Source organism: Pseudonaja textilis, chromosome 2 (genome assembly GCF_049901715.1).
Source record: "Pseudonaja textilis isolate UNSWEBS1 chromosome 2, rPseTex1.2, whole genome shotgun sequence".
In the NCBI taxonomy this organism is placed as follows: Eukaryota; Metazoa; Chordata; class Lepidosauria; order Squamata; family Elapidae; genus Pseudonaja; species Pseudonaja textilis.
The window spans coordinates 170302522-170328165 of record NC_141991.1 but is presented as its reverse complement, the minus strand read 5'-3'; the positions used below and the strand labels follow the sequence as shown (position 1 = coordinate 170328165).

Sequence of the window (25644 nt, the reverse complement as noted above, 5' to 3'; positions counted from 1 at the left end):
CAGACAGCCGCAAATGCCACAAGTCATTCAGAATTTTCCATTGTCTAGCCAGTCCTTTGCCTGACTTGCTGTGCTATATAGACAAACCGATAGTTTTCTAACCACCATAGATCATCCTTGTTTGTAACTGCAAGCTGTGCAACATCCATTACAAGCAATTTCACCTTGTGCTCCCTGTCTGCTCCCATTTTAATTACAGTTGGTTGGATGAAATATTGCCCAAGCTGCAGAAATCTTTAGCTCATCATTCTGATCTGAGACACTACTTCAGTTTATATAGAATGTAGCCTTCTAAAAGCTACCCAGAGATTAAGACAAGCAGACGTTCTGTTCTAATTCAGATGTTCACACGGGTTCAGCAGTTTCTATAACTTCCATAATGACTATAAGAGCCATTCAGGTGGCAGAGAAACACAACCCAAAGCTTGTGATGGCCCATTTCCAGTGTGTGGAAGGCTGACTTCTTTTTTTATTTTCCAAATTTTTTATTAATTTTTTAAAAACAAACATATACAAACAAAACACAAAACATGAAAAACATAAAACATCTTTTTTGAAAGCAGCTTGATCCCGGGTTACATCTCTTCGTACAGACATAAATTCAAGTTCATGCTCACTTTTATATACCATTCCATATCTTATTACCATTCTACATTTTTATATAGCTTCTCCCCTCTTTTCACTCTCTTAATTCTATTTTATTTATTTCATCTTAATTTAAATCATTATACTTATATCCTTTGTCTGTCCTGTTTCAGCTGTCTATTATCTTTTCTCATTAACACAAAATTTCTCCTATTATCACTGATTGGAGTATGACGCCTTTATATCTTTCCCCTAAATTTAACACTTAATATAATACATAACTTTCATTTGGATTCTGCTTAGTACATTCTAAAGCTATTTTAAGAAAAGAAAAAATTATAAATATATAATATAATTAAAACAACAATCAGTTCCAATTGAACTCTATCATTAAAATTAATATTCATTTAAATCTTAAACATTTTACACATTCCTTTTCAAATAGGTATCATGCTTCTATGGGAACAGTTATAAATTTTGCGTAGTTACTTCCTCCCATTTCACTTATATTTTAAAACATTATGTAATTAAAATGTTCCCATTCCTTCTTAGTTCAATTCTCTCATATTTCATTTCATTTATTTTGTTCAAGAAAAAAAAGTTTCACTGAATTACATTGAATATTTTATCCCATTTTATAATCATAAGTTATTCCAATTTTCTAACATTATTTCTAATACAAATACAACAATACAGTCTTATGTACCTTTGCAGAATCTCTTTTTCAGTTATATTTTACCCATTATCTCTAAATAAATCCTGTTTCTTTACATCTTGTTTCAAACCTTTGTAGCTTCTCTTCCCTTCCTTCCTCCCTTGCTTCTTCACTCTGCCCTTTTTACCCCCTTGTCTCTCCATCTCCATCTCCATTTCCCTCTTCTGTATTCCTCTTTTCTGTTGCTTTCTGACATTATATCCACTTTTCACCTTATTTTGCCCTTTTTTGGTTGTTTTTTTAGATCTTAAAATCTCCATTTTCTTTCCTCACTTTCCCCTTTCTTCCCCAGATAAAGTTACTTGTTCATTAGCTTCTTCTTTGTCCCAATCTTCTTGTTCTTGTAATTTCTCATATGTAGAAATCGCCATTTCTAAAAAATGAAAAACAAAGCCAAAATAGCCCTTCCCTTCTTGTTTCTTTTCTTTATATTTTTTAAATTCCATTTTCAGTTCATCCACAAGTGATGCCATTGTAAAAAATTTTTTAAACAACCACCCAAGTGTTTTTAATCATTGAAATATAATTTCCCAAAGTCCCAGAGTCACCAGGCAGTCCAAATACACACAAGCTGTTTCATTTAACACTTTCTTCTTTTTTCACATTCTCTTCCTGGGGCTATAATTCAGTTACAAAGTTCCAATTAAAATGTATCTTTTAGAAGTCTTGTTACAATTTAACTTTAGATTCTTTTAAATTCCAAGCAGTCACCTCCAGCCAACTCTTACTCTTATTTTTTTCCCTCTCCCTTCCCACTTACAGAGAAAAAAGTTTTTTCAGTGGTCAGAAATCTTTATTGTCCCCTTGGCTTTAATTTTCCAGTTTAATTAGCTGCTGATGCCAAAATGGGTTTTTCCAATTTCTCATTCATCTGCTGTCACCATAAGGAAGGAGAGTGAGAAAAAACAAACTTTCCCTTTTCACTTTTATTCACTGCTTCCCGATCTTCTTTGGGAGCGATGTATCCTTTTTTAAAATTTAAATTCCAGGGTATCTTGAATGTTGCTTCTTATCCCGGTCAGCCAAAACTTTTACTTCTTAGCTTCCTCCTGCACATTCTTTTCTGGATGAGTGCTTCTTTGTGGCGGCCATTTCTGACCGCCACTCTACAGCCTTCAGAAAACGGAGTTAAGCTGGCTGAGGAGGGGAGGTGCGGCTCCCCTCAAGCCCTGCCCAGTCTCCCCTGTCTTCAGTCACCTCTACAGGGTGACTTAGCCCCGAAGCCAGGTGGCTCGGGGCACTCCAGCGGCGAGCGCAAGCAGAAACCGCACACAATCGTGGATTCCTGCTGCCGCCGAAGCCCTGCAAACCAGAAGTTTCAGGAAGACTGACTTTTGATAATTTTCAAAAAAAATATCAAGTTGCCAGAACACTCTCAGCCAATTTGTTGTTGATTTTCTATAGAGTTGACACTTCCCTAGTCAAATAGCTTAGGATAAATCGTTTGTAGCTCTTTTTGCATTCAAGATTAACTAGAAGCAAATTGATCAGATGCTGCTAGACTCTTCCCTCACCATTGCTTCTTCTTCAGTCACATAACTGGAGCCATAATATGGATATTGTGCTCAACCAAGTATTTCAGCAGTATGTTTCCCACAGATGGGTGAGCTGCTATGGGAAACCACCCATTTATGAGGGCCTCGGGATGAAGTTTGAGAAGATAAAAACCAAATTTATTGATTTGTATCCCTTCTGTTATTAGTTTTACAAAAAGCCCAAGGCAGCAAACATATCCAACACAACTTCCTCCTCCTATTTTCCCCACAACAATAACCCTATGAGGTGTGTGTGGGTGGGCGGGAAGAGAGATTGGACTAAGGTCAACCAGCTCTCTTTCACAGCTAAGGTAGGACTAGAACTCACAGGCTTCTAGTTTCTAGCTTCATGCCTTAACCACTAGACCAAACTGGCTCTCCACTAGAACAAACTAATCAGGTGGCACTAAAGATCACCAGAGTGAAACTTTGGAAGATGATCAATTCCTCCATGATCTGAAAGCTCTAAAGGTCTTAGCTTTTTTTAAGTGTATTTCTTAGAGCCTTTATAGTTTTTATCATTATAAATCTTTGTAAGTTACCCAAATAATGGTCACAATGTTATACTACAACTTCTACAAGCCCTTACTCATTTATGAGCACCATAATAGTTGGGTTGATAGGAAAATCTGAAGATTATGAGACTCACCATCCCAGATCTTCTAGATTTCAGTTTTCAAGTTTATTTGGCACTTTTGAGGTGTTCTTTGAGAATCTTTGAGAAAGTAATTTATACATTAAGTCTTCAATAAAAATATGAAATATAAAAGCCAACCCAATGAAGCCACATTGTAGGACAAAAATCTGATTGTTTGGTTGTCTCTTCTCATATATAGTGCAAAAGTTTAGGAAAAGAAAAACAGTGCTGTAAAAGGAGCTTAATTTATTTATTGCAATAGAATTATTTATCAGTCACAGTACTTATTGAAATCAAAATTATCTTTTGATTATCAATTATCAAAAGATTACATAATAAGGCAGGTTCCTTTTAAAGTTTTATTCATTTTTCTGCATGTATTTTTCAAACTTACTTGCCAAAAATATTCCTCTTTTTATTGAAATCAAAATTATCTTTAAAAATGTAAATAACATTTATACTTCTACAACTTATCTTTGGGCAGGAGGAATTAGAATGATCTTGGAATCTGTTCTTTGGAATAACTGAAGAACTGGATTGGAAATAGAAAGATACGGGAGCAATTTATCATATGTACATTATAGGGTTGAAGAATGATAACGATTAAAATGAGAGGATTCCCCAATATATACTGTGTTGACCCCTTAATGGAAAGACAAGATATAAGTGCAGCAAAAAATTAATTATCAGACATAAGGTAAAACAATTTTTGAGGATTTTAGAAATAAAGTCATAATTGACTGTCTGGCTAGCACCACCTTTTAACAATTTTTTATCATAGCTTGCCTCTTTTAAATTTTATATACTGTTTTTATGTATTTAATATTTTATTGTACACTGCCCAGAGTCCCTCTATAAGGGAGATGGATGGTTTTAAAATAAATGAAATATATAAATAAAATAAATAAATAAAAATAAATAATACTGGGGCTATTTCACATAGCATACTCAACACTGACTTATTGCTACATCAGGTGACAAACCATGATTGAGAAATAAGTGTCTTGATCATGGTATCTCTTTTGTCAGGTAAGTATAGAAAAAAGTACAACCGCTAATTATTATAGTTAATTCTATTGTATCACTGGATATTGTTCAAATATGCCTTGATTTTGATATCTTGATATTCAAATCCACATTTCTCTTTGCATTATACAACCATCTATTACTTGCTCCAAATCATTCAGGCTCTTAGCCAACAGTGGAATATTCCCTGCACACAAGAGTACACAAATATTCACATCCCCAACACTTCTCTAATACCACTCCAAACTTTTTCATTTATTCACAAAAACATCAAACAATCAAGTGAATATCACACATTTTTGCTTTATACCCTGCTCAGTGTTTAACCATTTGCTAGACATTTCATTTATTGTCACTCATGTTTTATTTCCATTGTACATTATTCTTGATGTGATGGAATGTGGTGAAGAGGTAGATTGCCAGGAGGGTGCATTCTTAGAGGCATGAGACATCTTCTCAGTCCAGAAATTGTGATTCCAGTGTGAAAGAAAAAGGATGAAGACAACACCACCCTATTTGTTCACAAAATATATTGTAGGTGCAGATAATAGAGTCTTCAGTCTGGTAAGATTTTGTCTATAGGAATCAAACAAAACAAAGTAAGTCAGCTTGGAAGAATTGCCACATGCCATTCTTGGTTTGGGGCATGACACTTACCATATATATTCAGCAACTAAACGTCACCATTTCTTGCTTTCTTTAATTACATTCTTTGCAATTATCCTTTCCTTTTTAGAAATACAATGCAGCCACCATTCAATTAATTAAGGCTGCCAGGCCAACCCCGCCCCGCAACAGCCTCTCCATCTAGATCCCAACAGCTTTGAGATAAAATCTTGACTATATTGCTTGATTGACCCGGGCTCAAGAAATACAACTTGGTAACATCAGTCTACCAATGGACCTGAAACGGTGTTGTCAGACGATCTCATGCAGCAGCTTCATTTAGATGTTAAATAGAAAAACCACAGAGACTGACCATGGAAAAAGAGGAACCGCTGCAGCACTGGGCCCACTGCTCCTAATCCTTGAAGTCAGTCCAGAAAGATACTATAATTATATAGTATAGTACTATAATTTATATAGTATCTATAGATACTATAGTATCCACTATCCAGCACTGTTGCAGTACAAAGATAGCTGTATTGTGTCCATCTCAGCTCCACCAAGACCATCTACAAGTACAGTCAATGCAGTATCTTTGTTACAATCAGGCATGAAAGCAGACCAGAAAGGACATAAGACTTCTTTCAGGACTCTCTGAAACCTGACCACCAGATTAGAGAATGATAAGAAATTGTTTAACATTGCTATAACAAATGATAGCTGAGGAGGGGTTGGGGTACACCATTGCTTCCTTCAGAGCCACAAGACAACCCCTCATTCTTATTTCTCCTGGCACAAGCTCTGTTACTGAACCATGACACGACAGGCAGTTATTTTACTGGCTAATTCTTCTGGAGATACTGGGCATGTGAAATTCTAGCCTTTTAGGGATTTATTTAAAATGTACCTCCATTGTCAGCAGGTAGAGGACTATCTTGAGACATGGTGTCATAAACAGACTATCTCACCCTGTTGTTTTGTTGCACATTCTACTCTGATGCTCATGTTTTATCCGCTAGAAAATAGTTTCTCTAAATACAGGCCTAAGAATCCAATTATAAATAATAAGATGTTTCAGGTTTTGTGAGCACAGAAAGGATGGGTGGGATGAAGTGAGAAGCATGTAATTCCCTTGCCCTCTTTCTTGATTTGATTGGCTAACCAGTCTTTTCAATCAGGTTTATATTCTAGAGTCAGAAAAAGAAGCTCCCATGCCTGTGAAAGCTTTATTTTGTGAAGATTTCTTGAATTGCTCAACAAGTATTGGGAGGAAATTTCCAGACGCTTTGAAGGTAACATTTATTTCAATATTCTGCATTGGACAAACTTGGTTTTACGATGATCATATCTTGTCACAGATGGGCTTCTACCTCTTTAAAACCTCTCAGAAACAAGGATATTTCCTTTCTTCTCCTCACTGCAGTAATTGGAAACATGGCACTTCCAGGATTTTATTCTGCACAAGTTAAAAATGTACAGAAACAACCCAGGGATCTATGACAAAGCTGCAGTTAATATGATAATCTTTTAAAAGTTCCAAATAACTCTATTGTTTACTGCAAAGATTATCATGATTACTGAAATGTGATCCATAAGAAACCTTGCTAGCATTAAAACTGAAGCCCAACAGTATATCAAAGAATTGACAATATTTTTTGGTTCTGCTGTTGGTGAATTTGGGGGTAATTTGGCTTTGTCTGGAAGCCTTCCAAATTGTGAAACATGGCAATTTTTCATGGGAGACTTTGGTTTGGTTAGATTAATCCATTCATATGAAAAACCTTGCACTCATCTGGATCACTGCAACACAACCATGGTATAGGCCTAATTGTTGTTATTATTGCTTCTTAAATTTGCAGCTTGTGAAACTCAAAACATTTCCCCCCTTTTTGCTGCTAGCCTAACAATATCTGATAGATGCTGCTACAAGGCAGGAAAAAAAAATCCTAGGATGAATATCACATGATTAGGTTGTTTTTATCCAAAATATCTGCATCTTGAAGTCAATTACCTGTGTTAAAATGCCAGAAAAATGAACTAGAATTATTTTTTATAGCATAACTGAATGGTACAGAGGCAATAAGCTCAGCAGAAGCTGAGACAGTTGTCTGTTGGTGGGGGAAAGAAAGGAGAAATCACCACGCTTGCTAATAGTAACCGAAAGGAAGTGACTATCAATTATGGAAGGAATTGTCCTATCACCAAGATAAGCCTTGTGGCAGAAAACCAGGAGTCCATTTAGAAAAGGGACCACCAGTTTTAATAAAGATGCCACATCTCATTTTGTAGTTAAGTCATACACATTATCATTTAAAGAGCTTTTTCTTCCTACGCTGGTGGTGGGATTCGAACATTTTTACTACCAGCTCTGTGGGTATGGCTTGGTGGGCATGGCTTGGTGGGCATGGCTTGGCGGGCATGGCAGGAGAAAGATACTGTAAAATCTCCATTCCCTCCCCACTCCTGGGGGAAAGATACTGCAAAATCCATATTCCCTTCCCACCCCACTAACCTGCTTTCCAGCTCCGTTCTCCAGTGCAGGGCAACAAAAGAACACCCAGTTGATCAGCTGGGACACGGGAGGCAGAGAATAGATGGGGGTGGGGCCAGTCAGAGGTGGTATTTGTCAGCTACTCAACTACTCAAAATTTCTGCTACCGGTTCTCCAGAACTGGTCAGAACCTGCTGAATACCACCTCTGACCTACATCAACTCGTTTCATGCCAAATCCTCCTACCTTCATTAAGCTCCAGAACCATACTTGAAACCATCTTAAAGATATCCTGTATTCCTGTATCATCGTTAAACTAGTGCTTTCCTCCTTACTCCAATACAGATTTTGCTTCAGATACAATCTGTCCGTGATTCTGTTAATGATTCAGTCAGATGATTTTTGTGTGGTTGGATTAGCTCATCATGTACTTTAGGCTAGTGCTGATACAGTAGTCCCAAGCAATTCTGGTCTCAATCATGGTCGTAAGTCGAGGACTACCTGTAATCCCTATGTTGTGATATGTCCTACATCTATTGCCCAACAAAAAGGATATTATATTATACAATATTAGTACATTAACTTCTGGGCAATACTGCATAAGATAAGGATAGCCTAATTTGCCAGCACTGTGGTTGTGGAGGGCAGCCAATGTTATGCTGGTCTAGTTTTCTATCATCTTAAGGACTGGTGGATAACATTTGGTACTCAGCTTTGAGGAAGAAATCATTAAGAAGGGTTAGGGTTAGGGTTATCCGATTTCTGACTCCCTGGTTTTCCACATGTTTTCATTACTGTATTTTTATATATCTAACTTATCTGTATTTTGTCTTGTTAAATAGTTACGTTATGTTACTGATAAGGTCTTATGACTATTCATTTAAATAAACAATACAATACATTAAGAAGGCCATTTTGGACTAGTGGTTAAGGCACCGGGCTAGAGACCTGAGCTCAAGTCCTATCTTTGCCATGAAAGCCAACTGGGTGACTTTAGGCACTTTCTCTCTCAGCCCAAGTCAGGGTTAAGCAATGGTGGGATTCAATTTTTTTTACTACCAGTTCTGTGGGTGTGGCTTGTGGGCATGGCTTCCGACTCCAGGGGAAGGTTACTGCAAAATCCCCATTCCCTCCCCATCCCACTAATCTGCTTTCCAGCTCTGTTCTTATGTGCAGGGCAACAAAAGAAGACCTACCCAATCAGCTGGGACTTCGGAAGCAGAGAATAGATGGGGGTGGAGCCAGTCAGAGGTGGTAATTGCCGGTTCTCCGAACTACTCAACGTTTTTGCTACTGGTTCTCCAGAACTGGTCAGAACCTGCTGAATACCACCTCTGGGATTAAGGACAGTATACAAATAAATAAAAATTAAGTTCAAAGGTGCACCCTAAGAAATAGCTTAGTTTGTACACTACAGATCCATGGTTGTGATTACACCAAGGTCAACCGGCCGCTGTGTGGTCGCATAGCCCTGTGTGATTTGATTTCCCTTCTCTGCCAGCTCCTATCACTTTCTGGCAGTGAGTCAAGGAGACCTTGGAAGCCTCTCCCCAAAGGCCTGGTGTGTTTACATCAGTGTTGGAAGGAAGCATGCCCAGAGCAGGCCTGTCCTGGTTTAATTGTTTTCTTCCCCTTAAGGTCATGCCAACCATTTTATAACCAAGTTGAGGTGACAACAAAAGACAAATCTTCCTCTGGAGAGGGCCTGCACTAAATACTAAATACTTGTCCTCCACTAAATACTTAAAACATTTTTGATGAACATCAGAAATGCACTAACTGAGCTACCCTGAATTTGCCATTCACATTAATTCTTAATGTGATAGAATTATTAATGCAGTTAAGAATTTTAATGTGGAAGAATAGTTGATGGGACAAATTGGCCTTCCATCTTCCTGTCAAACTAGCAGTAAGGATGGGAAAAATAATAATAGGATGTTTGTATATTGGTGATTTTACTGTTTCATTAAATATTGTCCTTTTTTCTTTTTTTTAACTCCTTCCAGGATTTCATCACCCTCTACAGTTCCTTCTAGTCCCCTTTTATGGGCCACATCCCAATTATGAAACAATGGACATTTGTGTTATGCCTTTTAGGAGCATGTTCTGCTTTGCCGGTAATTCTTACAACTTTATCTCAAACTGTTACTTATAGCCCATAAAGTTAAAATAAACCCGTTTCTTAATAAAAACAGAAATAATGAATATTATGCGGTCACCCGTTTTGTGTTAGATTGTGTTTCTCAGCCTAGACAACTTTAAAAATTCCCTAGTCAGGATGCTGGTTGGGGAATTCTGAGAGTTAAAGTCAACATATCTTCAAATTGCCATGATTGAAAAATACTGTGCTAGATCTTTTCTTTTTAATCAAATCTAGTAATCTCCAGACACAGTTCCTAAATCCCAGCTTTGGGTTCTTTTTCATATCAAAATTACAGTATATTACCATGGTTCTATAGGGCAATGTCTTCTGCTCCTTTGTGCTTCTAGCAGTAATTATGGTTTCTGTATTTCCTGTAATGAGGACTTTTGAACAACCATTGTACTTTAGAATAGTTTCCTTGAAATTTTCATCAATTGTTTTCAATAGGTAAACAAGTCCTCATTTTCTAAATCTGCCTTACCTTTCTAATTGTTTTAATTAAAGATCCACTAAGAAGGCTGAAGAATCTCTGATCTAAAATATTTCATCCCAGTCCTGGAAACCTGAAGTCCTATACTTTAAAAATCCAGAGTTCATCCTGATGTTCAGTAATTTAAACCGAGCCAGTGGGTTGGTTGCCAGTTTTCCCTCTTTGGGCCCCATAAATTACTCTAGATTGCTGAAATATGACAGCAATTTCCTCTAATAACAGGGGAGGAGGAAGAATAACAAAGAAGAAATCATATTCAATATCATACCTCAATCCTCCAATGAAATCATCATGTCACCACCCCAGCCCACCCCAGCAGTTCTCAGTAATATTATTCATATTCTTTGAAACAGTGTCACCTCTGGTCACATAAATTATTCTTAATCTTGCATATCTATAGATACTGCCTCATCATGCTGGGATTCCTGGAATGGGTAGTATAAGCCTTGAGGTATGTATTTGTGTGTTTATGGGTCTCTATTTGTGTCTGTGTATGCATGTATGTATATAAGTATGCGTGCAATCTCCAAAGATTTACACACACACACTCAAAATGTGTTTCTAAATTATTTTGTTTAAATGTTTCTATACCATTGACTAAGAATGAGTTAGTATACTGCTTAAGGCACCTGGTTCCAAACCAAGAAGCTGCAAGTTCTAGTCCTCTCTGGGTGACCCTGCACCCTTCCCTCTCTTTTAGCCCAAGGAGGCATGCAAGAGTAAACCCAGGGCTGGGCTGCTGGGGGCTTGCAGGGGTTTAGGAGAGCCCTAGCTAAGATTCTGTGCAGTAAATTGCCCCTCCCCTCCACGTGGCCCATTTGGGATGCAGGTAAGTGCAGAGCTCACGTGGAGGCTCGGGAGGGTGAAAAACAGGCCTCCTGGAAGTTCAGGAAGGCCAGAAATGAGCCCGTTTCTGGCTTGCGGAGAGCCTTCAGAGCCAGGGGAAGATGTTTTAGTCCTCCCAGAGGCTCAAGGAAAGCCTCTGGAGCTTGGGGAAGGAAAAAACAACCCCCCGCCATGGTTCAGGAAGCCAACTAGGCCACACCCACAACAGCCATGCCCACCCAGCAACTGGGCAGAGAACCCTTTGCTAAAATTTTTGAAGCCCACCCCTGGGTAAACCCCTTCTGAAAATGTTGTCTAGAACAGTTGCCCCCAACTTTTGGGGTACCAGCGACCGGTTCCATGAAGAGAGGTTTTTTTCCATGGACTGGAGGAGTGGAAGGAACGGGAGAGAGGGAGGGCCACCAGTGAAATGAAAAAAAAAAAAAGAATAGATTTAGAGGATAAGGCGCAGGCAACCCGGCACCCAGAAGCCCAGGACCAAAAAGCTGTGGAGGGCAAACAGCCAATGATCAAGGAGAAGAGATATTTGCCTGCAGTGAAATGAAACATGACAGGCAAACTAAGCAGAGCTGTTTTTGCTCAGGCATGACGGAAAATATTACTTTTCAAGGTCTAGTAGTGTAATGGAGAATGTCTTCACAGTTGGTTGGGGGCAGTTGAGGACAATGCCACAAATTCTTGCCCTAGAGAAATGGTTAAGGGGCCTTTCTGTGCACTAGGACAATTTAGTTGTACATATCCACCTTTGTTTTCTCAGAAGTAAACAATTTGGAATTTTCACATAGAAGGATAGATTGCATATGAACAACTCTGCTCCCTCAACACCCACCTTTTGAGTTAGTTTTTTGTCCAACAGCTGAAAGAATTTTTCCTTCCTCTTTTATACATGTAAAGGTAGCAACACCCATACAAATGAGTTGGCATTAGATTCAAGACAGACAAAAGAAAATGCTTCTTCACACAGTCCATAATTAACCCCCTGTGTCTGCAAAGAACTAAGATGCCTTGTAAAAAGGAGATGGGATGAACGTAATAGAATTTGTGTAGATGGGATTGTGATCAAACACGGCTGTTTCAGAGGCAATACAATTCTGAATACAAGCTGCATTAGGTGGAGGGGGAGTGGAGGCTATTATTTTTAACTACTTTTTGTGAGCTCCGTGAAAAGATGTGCAAACATCACAAAATAGAAAATACTGATTACAATAACATTGAAGATTTTAAATATTGCTTTACAGGGAATGAGACAGCTGGGTGGACCAAGTATACCAAAGGTACTCCCACAGGTAATCACAGTTATACCACGTATCCTCTTTTCAGAAAAATATATTAATGGTTTTGAGAATAAGCTGGTGGTGCTGTTGCAAACTTTTTTTTATTTATTGACTTACATCCAAAGCAAGGAACCTTTGACTTTAGAAAGAATTGGAATTGATTAACTGTACTGAAATGATCACTGATTAGGGAATGAGGACCAAACCTCACAAAATCTGAAAAAAGATTATGGGTAAACTTAGTCTTAACCAAGTTTACAATCAAACCAAATATTTATTTTGTTTATTGAGAAGCATGAAATGACTCTGTTTCAATGTACAATTATTTTAATCAGGTTCAATAAGACATACTTCTTTAATAAACAAGTTACAGATTAGGTTCTCAAGAAATCCTACCATGTTCCCTATGACTTAATCCCAAGTAAATCTTTAAGGGAGTTCAGTGACTAATAAATTTAAAATAATAACAATAAAGTGTGGATAAGTCCGAATTATCCTGTTGTTTTCTTAGATATTCAGCTCAGTTTAATACTCTGTGTTCAATAGAAAGTACTTCTGGACTCAATGACTCTTACTGTCCAGCAACTATGTGCTGTAGTTTGATTTTAATAATAACCTAACACTGTCACGCTTCATTTATTTATATAGTAATCCTGAAGACACTCTGGAAATTTATGTTATTGTGTCAAATATCCTGTAGTGATCTTCTAGGGTGTTTGTTAAACTGACTGTATATAATATTGATTGAAAGGGTTCCAAGCTGAATTCATTTGTTTCCTTATCGAGGCTTGTGTGTTGTCAAAAGGCAGAATGATTAATAAATAGGTATGTAGTGCCTCTTCCTTCTCTTTGGCCCTTTTTCTCTAGATAAATTTATGGATCTATTATCAATGAAAGGAATTTGGTATCCATATATACATAAAGGAATCAAGTAGAAAACCCATTACAGCAACTATCTATTATTATGAATTAATTCTGATTGGTAATATTGGCTTGAATTTAACTCCTGTTCAAACTTGTTAGCCTCTGAATTATAGCTTCAGAATAAATGTATTTAATCATACCACTTTTAGTATGGCCAGACATACAGCTACGCTGATCCATTTAATTCAATGTGGATGCACAATTTCCTACCATCACATTCATCATTTTACTTGATACGGCAAAGACCTCAACATGAAACCCAACAGGTAAGCAATTTAAGGTATTATAGCCCAGAAACATTACAGTATTAAAACAGAACTCTTCTTTTTTGCCTTCTAGATATTTTTCCCTAGACTGTTCTTTTTTTTAATATTCTTGGATCCCAACTTTAAGAATTCCACATCGCCCATTATGGTCCTCCATGGAACTATAATTCCCTGGATCTTCCATGAAGATTCTCAGTCATCTAAGTCATGGTTGTCCCAAAGGTGCTTTTTTCAAAAGGCAACTGGACTTTGTTTTTCCATGAAGATGTTTTGCTTCACACCCAGTGTCAATTGAAGAAGTTTCTTGGATGAGAAGCAATACATGTTCAAGGAAAAACAAAGTCCAGTTGCCTTTTGAAAAAGCATCTTTGGACATTTCCTGGATTTTCAGCAGCATGACCTCTTTCTTATCTTCTGCATGCAATAGGTGACATCAGTCTCAGTCCAGTCCCCTCAGAATGGCTGTATGCCACGGCTAATCACAAAACTTCCATTTACTAAAATGCTAAGAGGCATTGAATCTAGTCCTTTTCCCAAATGCTTTCTATCACTCCTATCAGTATATCTTTATCCTGGGCTTGTGGTTCACCTTTACACAAAGCACAGAATTGCAGTTCCCTTCTTATTTAATGTCTAGAAAAAGCTTTGAAATCATACTTAACAGGAGTCATTTTTCAAAATTGTCTATGGAGGTTCTCATTCATCCAAGTCAGGGTTGTCCCAAATGTGCTTTTATTTTAAAGGTAACTTTCTGATTTTTCTTTAAGACATTTTGCTTCTCATCCAAGAAGCTTCGCTTCTTCTGTTCTGGAAGTTTCTTAGTTGTGAAGCAAAATGTCTTAAAGAAAAATTAGGAAGTCTAGTTGCCTTTAAAATAAAAGCATCTTTGGGACATTCTTCAAAATTGATGAGGTGCTAGATGTTGACATTTTTCTCTGCAACATGGTGGCTTCCTGTATTAAAAGAATCAATAAAAATATTAGGTGGGACATGGCACTTATTAGGAAACTTTGATGGCCCTGAGAATTGAGAATTCTGATCTGGGAGGCAAACAAATTATAGTATGGAATTTTATAAGCCCAAAATTCATTTGTCAGTTCCATTGTTCATGCAGCCTTTCAGTGTGCCTGAAATGACTCATTCATGATTTTAACTTTCCTCTTCTGGTTATTCATCTTTTATCACTCCATAGTATGAATACACAATGCCAGTGCACCCTCCTCCATTGCCATCTCAAACACCCACTCTACTCCAACAACCTGGGATACAAGACCAACCTCATTACCATTATACCCATTTCCTTCCTACAAGGCAAGTCCAAATACAACATTATGATATCCAGCCACCATTTCATCCAAAACAGTTGTCTCTATCAGAAGGAAATCAGCCAGACGTTCAGCAGCAGCTATCATTGGACAGACATGCTCAACAGGTCAGTTTGATAAGCAATTGCGATACTTCTAATATGAGTGGGAATTGTCTGCATCTTGACTTATGACTGCCCATAATTATGGTTGTAAGTCATTATATAAGTCAAGGCATTACGTAAGTAGATCCAAAATCTTGGCATTTTCTGTGGCAGTTGTGAAGCGAATTCATTTTACCCAGTGAGTGGATTTTTTGCTGGAAAATAAATAAATAAATACCAGAAGCTAGCAAAAAAAAGTTGAAAATGACAGTCACTTGACCGTAGGACACTAGAAATGGTCTTAAAGGTGATCCAGTTGTCAAGTGCCAAAATGCGATGATGTGCCAGTGGAGGGGGGAGGCCATCACCACTTCAAAATTGGATCATAAATAGCTTTTGGGGTGTCTGTTATAAGTTTGATTGGTAACTAAGCAATTAGTTGTAAGTCAAGGACTATCTGTGATCAAATCATTAAGCACTAATCTTTGGCATGGAGGTTATAAAGAATATGATGGCACAAGATCAAGTTAAGGCTGAAAGAATCATTTAATTCTGATTGTTCTCACTTTTTTCATGTTACATAGTTTGCGGGGGGGGTACAGTCTAAAATGTGTATATATTTTAATGCATGATTCTTGTTTTAATTTTTCCTTTTCCTTTTAACCACATATAAAATTTTTTACAAAGAGCCTTTCCTGGTATAACTCGTACATTTTGGATTTTTAATTTAATCAATATGTGCCTTTTCCAGCAGACTTTTCTTTAATAAACTTTTTAAAAGAAATGTTGACTGCATTACAGTAAATTAGACACATTTGCAATCAAAGGCAAAGAAAATATTTGGAAGACGGTATTTACTAAGTAAATTGACTGATGTAGATTCTTTGAATGTGATCTTGCAACAATTCAAATCTACATTATGAACAAATTCCTTCTTAAATAAATGTGGTTCATTTATATATCAGTTTCTGAATTTCTCTGTAAGATACAAATAAACATTTCTTCTAGATTTTAAGCCTCTTCCAAGAATTTAAACACTTATAATACAAAACACAATTATATTTAGATTGAAAGCTTTGCTTAGTTTATTCTTTATTTTCTACATGTTGTCAAGTTAATGATATCAAATGTTTTCTTTAATTAACTATAGTTACCAGCTATACAAGACTATTCAGGGACATTGAGCCAAGTAAGTATATTTTAACTATGAGAATTATAACAGAGGCAAACATCTTGATCAAAACAACTACTTAGAAACAGACACAGGAACACACACACACACACACACACATTCAGTGTGCCATATGGAGTTCTTTAGAATTTTTTTTCTGTGTTAAGGCAGTATGTATTGTAATCCCTCATATATTTTTTTCCATTTAACTTTTTCTTTCTTTTTGTAAAGATCTACCCTGGCTTATTTGGAACCCAACAAAACACAGGCGAACAACCACAGCAACGATCTGTAAGTTGGTTCCCCAACTAAAATCTTATTGTTAATACAGTTGAATTTCCATCATTGGAATTTCATTTCCATCATTAACACACAAATGTAGACATACTTATTTGCAAATTATCCTTTGTCTCAAACATTTCAGTTCTCCGAAATGCAAACATATTTAACAAAGCAACTTTTCCCCAAATATGATTCTTCCCTAGAAAGACCTTGATCCATGAGTTTATTAAATTATTAAGAGATTCCAACATAATCCTGATCAGTGGTGGGATTCAAATCTTTTTACTACCAGTTCTGTGGGTGTGGCTTGGTGGGCATGGCTGGGTGGGCATGACAGGGAGGGATACTGTAAAATCTCCATTCCCACCCCACTTCAGGGGGAGGTTACTACAAAATCTCCATTCCCACCCCACTCCAGGGGAAGGATACTGCAAAATCCCATTCCCTCCCCACCCCACTAACCTGCTTTCCAGCTCTGTTCTCCTATGCAGGGCAATCAAAGAAGACCCAGCCGATCAGCTGGGGCTCGGGAGGCAGAGAATAGATGGGGGCGTGACCAGTCAGAGGTGATATTTGCCGGTTCTCCAAACTACTCAAAATTTCCGCTACCAGTTCTCCAGAACTGGTCAGAACCTGCTGAATACCACCTCTAAGTTTCCTGGTTCTTATGCATTTCTGAAAAAAATGGCATAATCTTAATAAAGAGAGCCAGTTGGTCAAGTGGTTAAGTCACGAGGCTAGAAACAGGGAGACCATGAATTTCAGTCCCACTTAGTTATGAAAATAAGCTGGGTGACCTTGGTCCAGTGTTTCTCCACCCAACCCACCTCACAGGGTTGTTTTATGGGGACAATCGATGGAGGGGAGGCATATTAGATATGTTAGCTGCCTTGAATTATTTATAAAAATAATAAAGGAAGAATATAAATGAAAATAAATACTGAGGTACTTCCTTAAGAATGTTTATGATACCTGTTAAAGCCAGGTTGTGGATAAAGATGAATTATTGTTCTGGCTAAAAGGGTATTTTCCTTCCTATTTTTATATAGTTTAAAACAAAACAAGCATCTTAAAATCAGTTTAATTCTTTCTTGTCTTTTTTATCTAGATTTATCCCAATTTGCAATATATGTCTTATGTAACAAATAAAGGAGTAAGTACTTAACATTAATCTACACCAAATGAAAACCTTCAGACTTATGACATTTGGGATAAATAATTGTATTTCTGTGTATTCTGTATAAAATACCGCGTGGAAATAGTGGAACCAGCTGATTACAAAAACAGTTCATTAACAGAGGTTTTTGGAATTTCAATATTGTCTTTTTTATTATTGTTTACAATTTTTAATACTTTTATATTTTTACATAATATACTAATTATTGTTTTTTCTGTTAACCACTTTGTTATTAATATAGTTTATAGATGACAAGCTAACAACTTGTAAGTAGATGTAGTAGTTTAATGGTTTAAAATACTACTTTTAGCCTGTTTTGCGAGGGGTGACAAACCAATACAGCTATATTATACTAATTAGCATTCAAGTAGGGAGGATGTTATGTGGGTATGAGTTAGGGTTTTTTTAGGACACTTTTTTTTGTTAATGTCTTTTTTGTTTTTTTTCTTTTGGTTTTTTTTTAAATATTTTGGTATTTTGTATTTATTCTTTGAATAAAGTAAAAAATTTGAATTAAAAAAAAATGAAGGAAATAGTGCGAACCAGCAGCATCACAACTGAACTTTGAACACCCAGAATTAGATTTTAGGAATAGATTAATCTCCATTGAAAATGTGCAATAAATCATTTTCTCGCATTCCCCATAGGGATGGAAAGGATTATATGAATCTTAAACTTGGACCACCTCTGTAGTTTCCTTCCCATCTGTTAATCTGCTTCTGTGTGTTCCCATTTATTATTTTGTAGGTCACACTAAAAGTGAGCAAAAAATAAAAAGAAGTGACTTAGTCATAGATCACACTTCCCTCAACATAGGCACAGACTAACATTTATTTACAATAATAATGTTACTATACATCGTTTACAGATGTGTGTTAAGAGAGTTGTCTATGTGCATCCTGAGATACGGAATACTACATGTGCATTTAAATTCCCATAATTTTCTCGCCAACATATCCATTGTTCAGAATTCTGGAAATTAATTCATATTTAGAAGTCGGTCAGGTTGGGGAAAACTGTAATACATGATCTATACTGTATATTAATATATAAACAAGTTTAAATCCAGATGTTTGAATGGCAAAGGTAATGATTATTATTCAAGTTATTGTGGCCACTGAAAGGCTCACATTTCAGATTTTTAATTTACAGCTTTTAAAATGGAGAACAGTTGAACTTACCACAATACCTGCAGTTTTTTTTTTTTCTTCAACAGATAACATAATATTTCAAAAGAAAAGAAAAACGTGTTTAGGAGCATTAATCTTGTTGTTGGTAATACAGGAATGTGCACTATTAAATGCAACAAAACAATAGCACCTGAAAAATTAGGACTCTGTTGATATTAGACTGGCATGTTTCATTCCTGATATGTGGTTTGCTTATATACATGTTATTATTTATACAGGCTCCTACCAGATTAGGAATAGTAAGCTCAGAAGAAATGCAGGTAAGTTGTGGGCATCATACTCATTTACATATGGGTTAAGAAGGGATAAAAATCTACTTTCTCTTTAAAGATAACCAGTCATACAACCCAAGGTTGAGAAATGGATGTGCAGATCAAGCTTCAAGGGTTTTACCTTAGTAATATAAATGTGAAGTACAGTGGAGGGAGGGGAAGCTATTATGGCCAAGGATAAATATATAAGTGGGAATAATTCTGAAAAGCAAAGATATAGTCTTTTGCTCCAAAAGGGTGAGAACTTTATACACACACTTGGAGACCCTTGAAGAATGGCCTCTGTCCAGGGGTGGGATTCAATTTTTTTTAACAACTGGTTCTGTGGGTGTGGCTTAGTTGGTGGGCATGGCTTGGTGGTCATGTAAACTCAATATCACTCACATTGAGGCATGCATCTCCTCTCCTGGCCTCTCATGACTGTGGGGATGCTGCAAGTTGTCAGTGTGAAAAATGGTCATAAGTCACTTTTTCAAATGCCATTGTAACTTTGAATGGTCACTCCACACAAGCAAAGTACCAGCAAAGGAGGGGAAAAAAAACTCCAGAGAAATTTCTGAGACAGGAAGTCTAGTCCTGCCAAGAATGTAATAAGGGTTAACGGAGAGGCAGTTTCTGTAAGCAACACCAGAATGTTTCCTTCCTGCCTTCCTTACAGGATTAGGCCAGTAATTTCTTCTAACAACCGGTTCTCCGAACTGCTTAGAATGTTAACAACCGGTTCTAGCGAATAGGTGTGAAACTGGTAGAATCCCACCCCTGCCTCTGTACTTCATCTTCCAAAGATTCTCTGAGGGAAAAAATGGCCCGCATTATTATAAATATAAAATATTTCCCTGGACAGCATTGATAAGAAAGCTTGTATAAGACAAGCATTTCCTTGGCATATGTAAGATCAAGTACTGATAAATTTTATTACATTAAACCAATTTCTGCAGAATTTAGCACATGCTCATTTCTTCTAATGAAATTGATGGAATCCAAAGTATTTGTTACCTTGGGATGGATGGTTGGATGGATGGATGGATAGATGGATGGATGGATATAATAGTCCAGAAGTTTAAAGTTGATTTCTAAGGAAGTGATTTGCAACCTATGAAATTTTTGCAATTCACCTACAAATAAAGCAATAATAAATAAAAGTGATATAAACATAGTCAACATAAAAAGGTCCAGAATGTATCTGTATGCAATTTATCTACCCTCTCAATCCTCATGAACTCTAGGCAGTTTATAGATATTAAAATAGCAATAAAATTATATTTTAAAACTTCAAAACAAAATTATAATGATTAATATTGAATAAAGAATATACATGTCCATAACACACACAGAGACACACAGACACACACACAGAGAGAGGGAGGGAGGGAGGAGAGAGAGAGAGAGAGAAAGAGTAAGTACTTAGAATCAGTCTCCAAAAACTTTTTGATAAAAAAAACTCCATCCTTTTATCATCATGAGGATGGGCACTATAGTTGCTTGAAGGAGAAAGTATTCCATAGTAGAGGAGATGACACTGAGAACCTCTAACATTTATAACTTGTAAGACTCTTGGAGTCACCTTATATAGGAGATGGGTGACATAAAAATCTAATAAACAAACAAACACTGGGATCCTCCTGATAGCTCTTGGAACGTGGGAATGCTTTAGTAGGCGTTCCGTAGCCCAGTGATTCTCAATCTTTGAAAAGTTCCATGAGTGGGCCTCAATTGTCTTCCCCCATTCAAATCCTGAAAGTTTCCAGGCACTGTCAGAGGACTTCTCCTGCATTTTCCCTTGGGTTCAGGATGGAGCTGTAGCACTAGATATTGACTATACCTCATTCTGAGCAGATGAATGATTTCTCCCAGCAGTTTCAAGTAGATGTTTCTTAGAATAGGGAGAACACTCGCCTCTGAAGCACTCTATAAATGGGTATCTGACTTCTCCCCTCTCTGTTGTTTATATTCACTACTATATGTTTTTGCCTGATAAAAAGACCCCCAAAGTTTACTGGCACTGAGCAGCATGATATCTAATGTGGGAATAAGGATTGCACAATTAAGTTTACTTATTCACAGAAACAGCAGGGCTGCATTCATTCATGCAGTTATTTCTCAAGAATTGATTTGGTAGGTCTTGGCTGAGCTCCAAATAAATCCAGATTCTGATATTGATTTTTGCTCTCCTTTTTTTTTTTTTTTGCTCTTTTGACACTTCCACAATTCTTATTCTCAAAATTCTCAATGATCTACTACCATTTTCCTGGTGCTACTACTACTACTACTAGTAGTAGTAGTAGTAGTAGTAGTGTTCAGTTCCCCCCCAAAAAAACAGCTCTTAGCTGATTGATGGCCCAACTTCAAATTCCATCTCAGCCTAGCTATGTCATCTGTCATTTATCCTCTAAGGTTTCGGTGTCAACACAGTATTTATTTTCTGGAACCTTTCCCACTGCATAAAAACAGTTTAGATTTTCATTCCTCAAGTTTGCATTTAGGACAGCTTGCTAAGCCCCAAAGCCAACACTTTCCACTCCCATTACCATCACTCTCCCTATGATTGTCATCTGGATCTTCAGAGGGTTCCCGGCCATTCATGTACCGTCATTGTTTTTTCCAGGATGGAGGATTTGGTGCACCAGCCTATCGGGCAGCAGGCCCCCATGGCTTTCCCATGGATGGCAGATTTGGAAATATGCCACTGAACAGTGGCCAACCAGGAGATTACACAGTCGAAGATGATCAACTGGGCATTACAGAACAGCCTGAAGTTCCCAAAGGAGTTAAACTAGGGCCCAACCCTCCAAACAGAGGGAACAATGTTATCCCTGTAGATATCAACCCAAGGGATGCCTTGCCCAATGCCAATAACAATCTGTTAAACCCTGCTGGACAAAGTAAAGGGCAACCAAATGCACATCAAGCCACTGCCTTGCCTCCAGGGACTCCTGATAGCTTCATTCCTTTAGAGGAAACTAGCACTGCCATGCGTTTGGATCCTACCATGTTTCCTGACTCCTATTACTCAACCAGTGCTGGAAATGAGGCTGGTCAGCCACAAGTCAGTCAGAGCAGCTGGCATATGCAAGAGCCTTGAGAATCCTTGAAGAACACATGCTTGCTTGTGTTCTCTTTAGATATTTCTTGGGCTTGAGATGATCTCTTATTCAATGAGAGCCCAAACCTCCAATGGATGAATCAATGGATGTACTGTAGCTTGTTGCAGGGATACCATAAGCTTTACTTCAGTTTTTTTAATATTTCATCTTTAAGAAAGTTTTGGAAGCACCAGGTGACCAATAGTTAAAAACTAAAATTGTTTCCTGTCTGCTTAAGTGATCCATTGCCTGTTTAAGCTCTCTAGCTTTTTTCTGCTTTAGGTCCTTGCCTGACTCATATTTTTATTACAAATTATTTATGAACCCTTTGGCTTTAGATTCCGTTCAAGACTTATAAGCAGGTACACTGATCTGGACGTTGGCTCTCTTAATTCTAATTAGATGGCTCACAGTATTGCATTCTGTTGCTTAGGCAGCATGAAATAAACTTTTATTTAACCACATTATTGATTCTTGTGGCTTCCTTTTTAAAAAAAAATAATAATAATGACATGAAAGAAGAGTATGCAAAATCTGTTTCCAAACTAATCGGAAGCTGTTTCTTTCTTATTTCCCTTTTCAATAACCTCCATCCTGCACCTCCTTCACGAAATATCTACGTTCAAGTAAAATATATACATTTTTTAAATCTGGGGCATTAATTTGATAGCTGAGTTATGATTCTTTGGAAATTGAACCAGCGACCAACAATGCAACAAAGCAAAAATTGCTTACTCTTAGAAAGGAGGGTTGTAGGTGTGGGAATGGCAACTGGGTTTTGTTTAACCTTGAAGACATTTGACTTCTCATCCAGTTCAGTTCAGTTCAGTTCCGAATAGAAAAAGCGTCTTGGGTGAGAAGTGAACCATCTTCAAGACAAAACGAAGTCCAGGTGCCTTTTGAAAAAGCACTTTTGGGACAACCATGACTTGGATGACTGAGAGTCTCTATAGGTATTTAGATGTGGGAAGATGTAGCCTCATAAGCCTTCTGGTTGCAGCTATGAAATCCTCTTCTGTATCATTACAGGCAGTTTTCATTTAGTAGATGCCTCGTTTAGCAACCGTCAAAGTTACAACAACGATAAAAAAGGAACTTTGTATGATCGATCCTTGCATTTATGACCCTCACAAGCCTGCAAGGCAACAGAGATTGTCAGCACAGCTGCAGTTTTTCTTGGCAACCGCTTTGCTTAATGATCAAGTTTTCTAGTCCCAATTGTGGCCACTAAATGAGGACTATCTGTACTTCAATCCCAGTAATGCTAAAAATAGAATAGATACATCATACTATTAATGAGAAAATAGATGGGTATGTGGTGGGGCAGAACCAAAAGGAGGAATGTTCACGGTATGCTACACGACATTCAAACTATGGTAGGAAGAAAGTACATTAGACCTGAAACTGGCAGATTTATTTTCTACCCAGACAGCTCCTATCTTCTGCACTGCTGATACAAACATAGCATCACTTTGGAGCGAGTAACTCCTTACAATGGATTTTTTAAAAATATGTTTGAATTGCTCTACTCACTTTTTTAATTGAAAAACTGAGACACCAAGTCTTGTGCAACAAAGTGACCTCTTGACACATCCCCGGCCTTCCCACCCTCTGGACAGATGAACTCTGCCCTTCATACCTAGTTTCATAAGTGGAATGTAAAGACTGATATTACGAAGCTACAAAGCTGCTGCCTTTCTCAGAAGTTAGCATCAGTGCTATCTCAACATCTCTCATGTCTTCTATTTCCAATAACGTCTGGGCAAATGCCTCTGCAAGGCTTACAGGGGAACACATAAAAATGACAGCCATTCCTCATTTTGCATCTGATATTGAGCTCCAAGCAGTGGTACGATTCAACCAGTGTAAGAACTGGTTCGGTGAGTGTGCACTCCACGCATGCACATAGCATTTAAAACAGTCCATTTTCATTTCTAATACTTACCTTCTACTGCAAGCCCCTGTGAATAACAGCTGAGGTGCGTCAAATCAGCTGTGCTCTACAAAAACCAAAATAAAACACAGGAAAGAGGGGTGGGTGGACGGGGCCACATGCTCACCGGAAGTACCGGTTTGCCCGAACTGGTCCAAACTGGTAGAATCCCAACTCTGGCTCTGAGCCATACATCACATTAGTCCTATTATCTCAAACATGGGTTATCATAAAGAAAATAGTAGATATAGGTCATGGTCTGAAGCATTCCTTTGATCTAGAGTGGGGCATTGTGCCAATTTTCTGTTGAAAAGTCAGCTTTTCCTGGTGGCTTTTGGCCTCTGAAGGTATATTTGCTCTAAGTGATCATTTTATCCCCTAACTAGTTGTAGTCTTCCAGATTGGAGAAGGACAATTTGCCATGATTCATGAATATAACTTGCATGATTCTCCTTTTTACTTCTGTATCCAAAAAGAAATTATTTCTATGTTGTTTTGGAACAGGAAAAGGAAATAACAATGATACCAAATACCAAGGATATGTTGTTGAATTCATGAACAGGCAGAGAAACAGAAGAGTTGAATGTAGAATGGCTACCCACCAAGACTTTGTCATTTCAGTATGAGAAACAGAAAGAATCTTTTTTGGACTAGCAAGACCAGAATGGAAGGAAGACAGTTTCTACCCCTATTATAGGGGAACTGAATGATGGAACAAACTAGCAAAGAAAGGTGGTGTTCTAATCTCAGATCCCTGGAGGAATCAATTCTTAATTAAAGGAACTATGTTGATCCCTGAAGCATGTACTCTGAACTACCCTATGCCTCAAATATTTGTAAATAGAAGGAAAGGATTATTTTGCCATCTACAGAAGGATCCTTGTCCACATTCATAGTGGCTCCCATACAGACATCCCATATATTCTACATGGGAGCCACTTTGAAAGTGGAAAAGGAACACAGATGCTTCCTTCAGGTTTTTCCTTTGTTTGGCTCAAAAACATCTGGGATGGAAGTTGCTCCTAAGATGGTCCAAGCACACAAGTTCCAGGTCTTGTTTGCTACTAATGTATGTTTCTGAGTCCCAAACTATGGTTATTTTTTAAATGTTTATTAATTTCTTATCTCTCCTTTATTATTTTTATAAATAACTCAAAGTGTCAGCATTCCAGAAAAATCAAACTCCAACACCAAAACTCTGAGGCAGACATATTCTCAAAGTTCCATTTTATTAGAGTAGTCATACTGGCACATCTGGGAAAACCTGAATCTGAGAGTTCTGGGATTTCCCCACAATAATTCAAAACACAAATCCAGCCCCTGTACCCATCACATGGTCCATCCCATCCGCCCCAACTGGAAACATCTCCCAACCACTCCTCATCCAGACATGGAAGAATGCTATTATGTCTAACTACATACTCTCTACAAAATCCCCCTTTCCAATTTCCCAGGCACAGGAATGTGGCTGCATGGAAGCTTCTGGTGCTAATATGGCTTCCAAAGCTGACACAAAGCAGTAAGCATACACTATGCTTATGTCAGCTTTGGAAGCCATATTGACACCAGATGCTTCCACACCGTCACATC

General features: G+C 37.6%; 1 protein-coding gene across 2 annotated transcripts; it reads left to right on the top strand.

Annotated features, from left to right (window-relative positions):
• Window positions 1-6276: 6276 nt before the first annotated feature.
• On the top strand, window positions 6277-22585 carry AMBN (ameloblastin). 2 transcript variants are annotated; one of them, XM_026712787.2, is made up of 11 exons: window positions 6280-6396; window positions 9602-9712; window positions 10629-10679; window positions 12313-12360; window positions 13422-13538; window positions 14731-14970; window positions 16097-16135; window positions 16349-16408; window positions 17508-17552; window positions 18985-19026; window positions 21644-22585. In XM_026712787.2, exons 2-11 carry the CDS (start codon window positions 9641-9643, stop codon window positions 22118-22120), a joined length of 1191 nt encoding a protein of 396 aa, XP_026568572.2. In that variant the 5' UTR covers window positions 6280-6396; window positions 9602-9640; the 3' UTR covers window positions 22121-22585. The 2 variants fall into 2 exon arrangements, with proteins under 2 accessions (XP_087782566.1, XP_026568572.2); XM_087926440.1 differs by lacking the exon at window positions 16097-16135 and having other exon boundaries at window positions 6277-6396.
• The last annotated feature ends 3059 nt before the right edge of the window (window positions 22586-25644 follow it).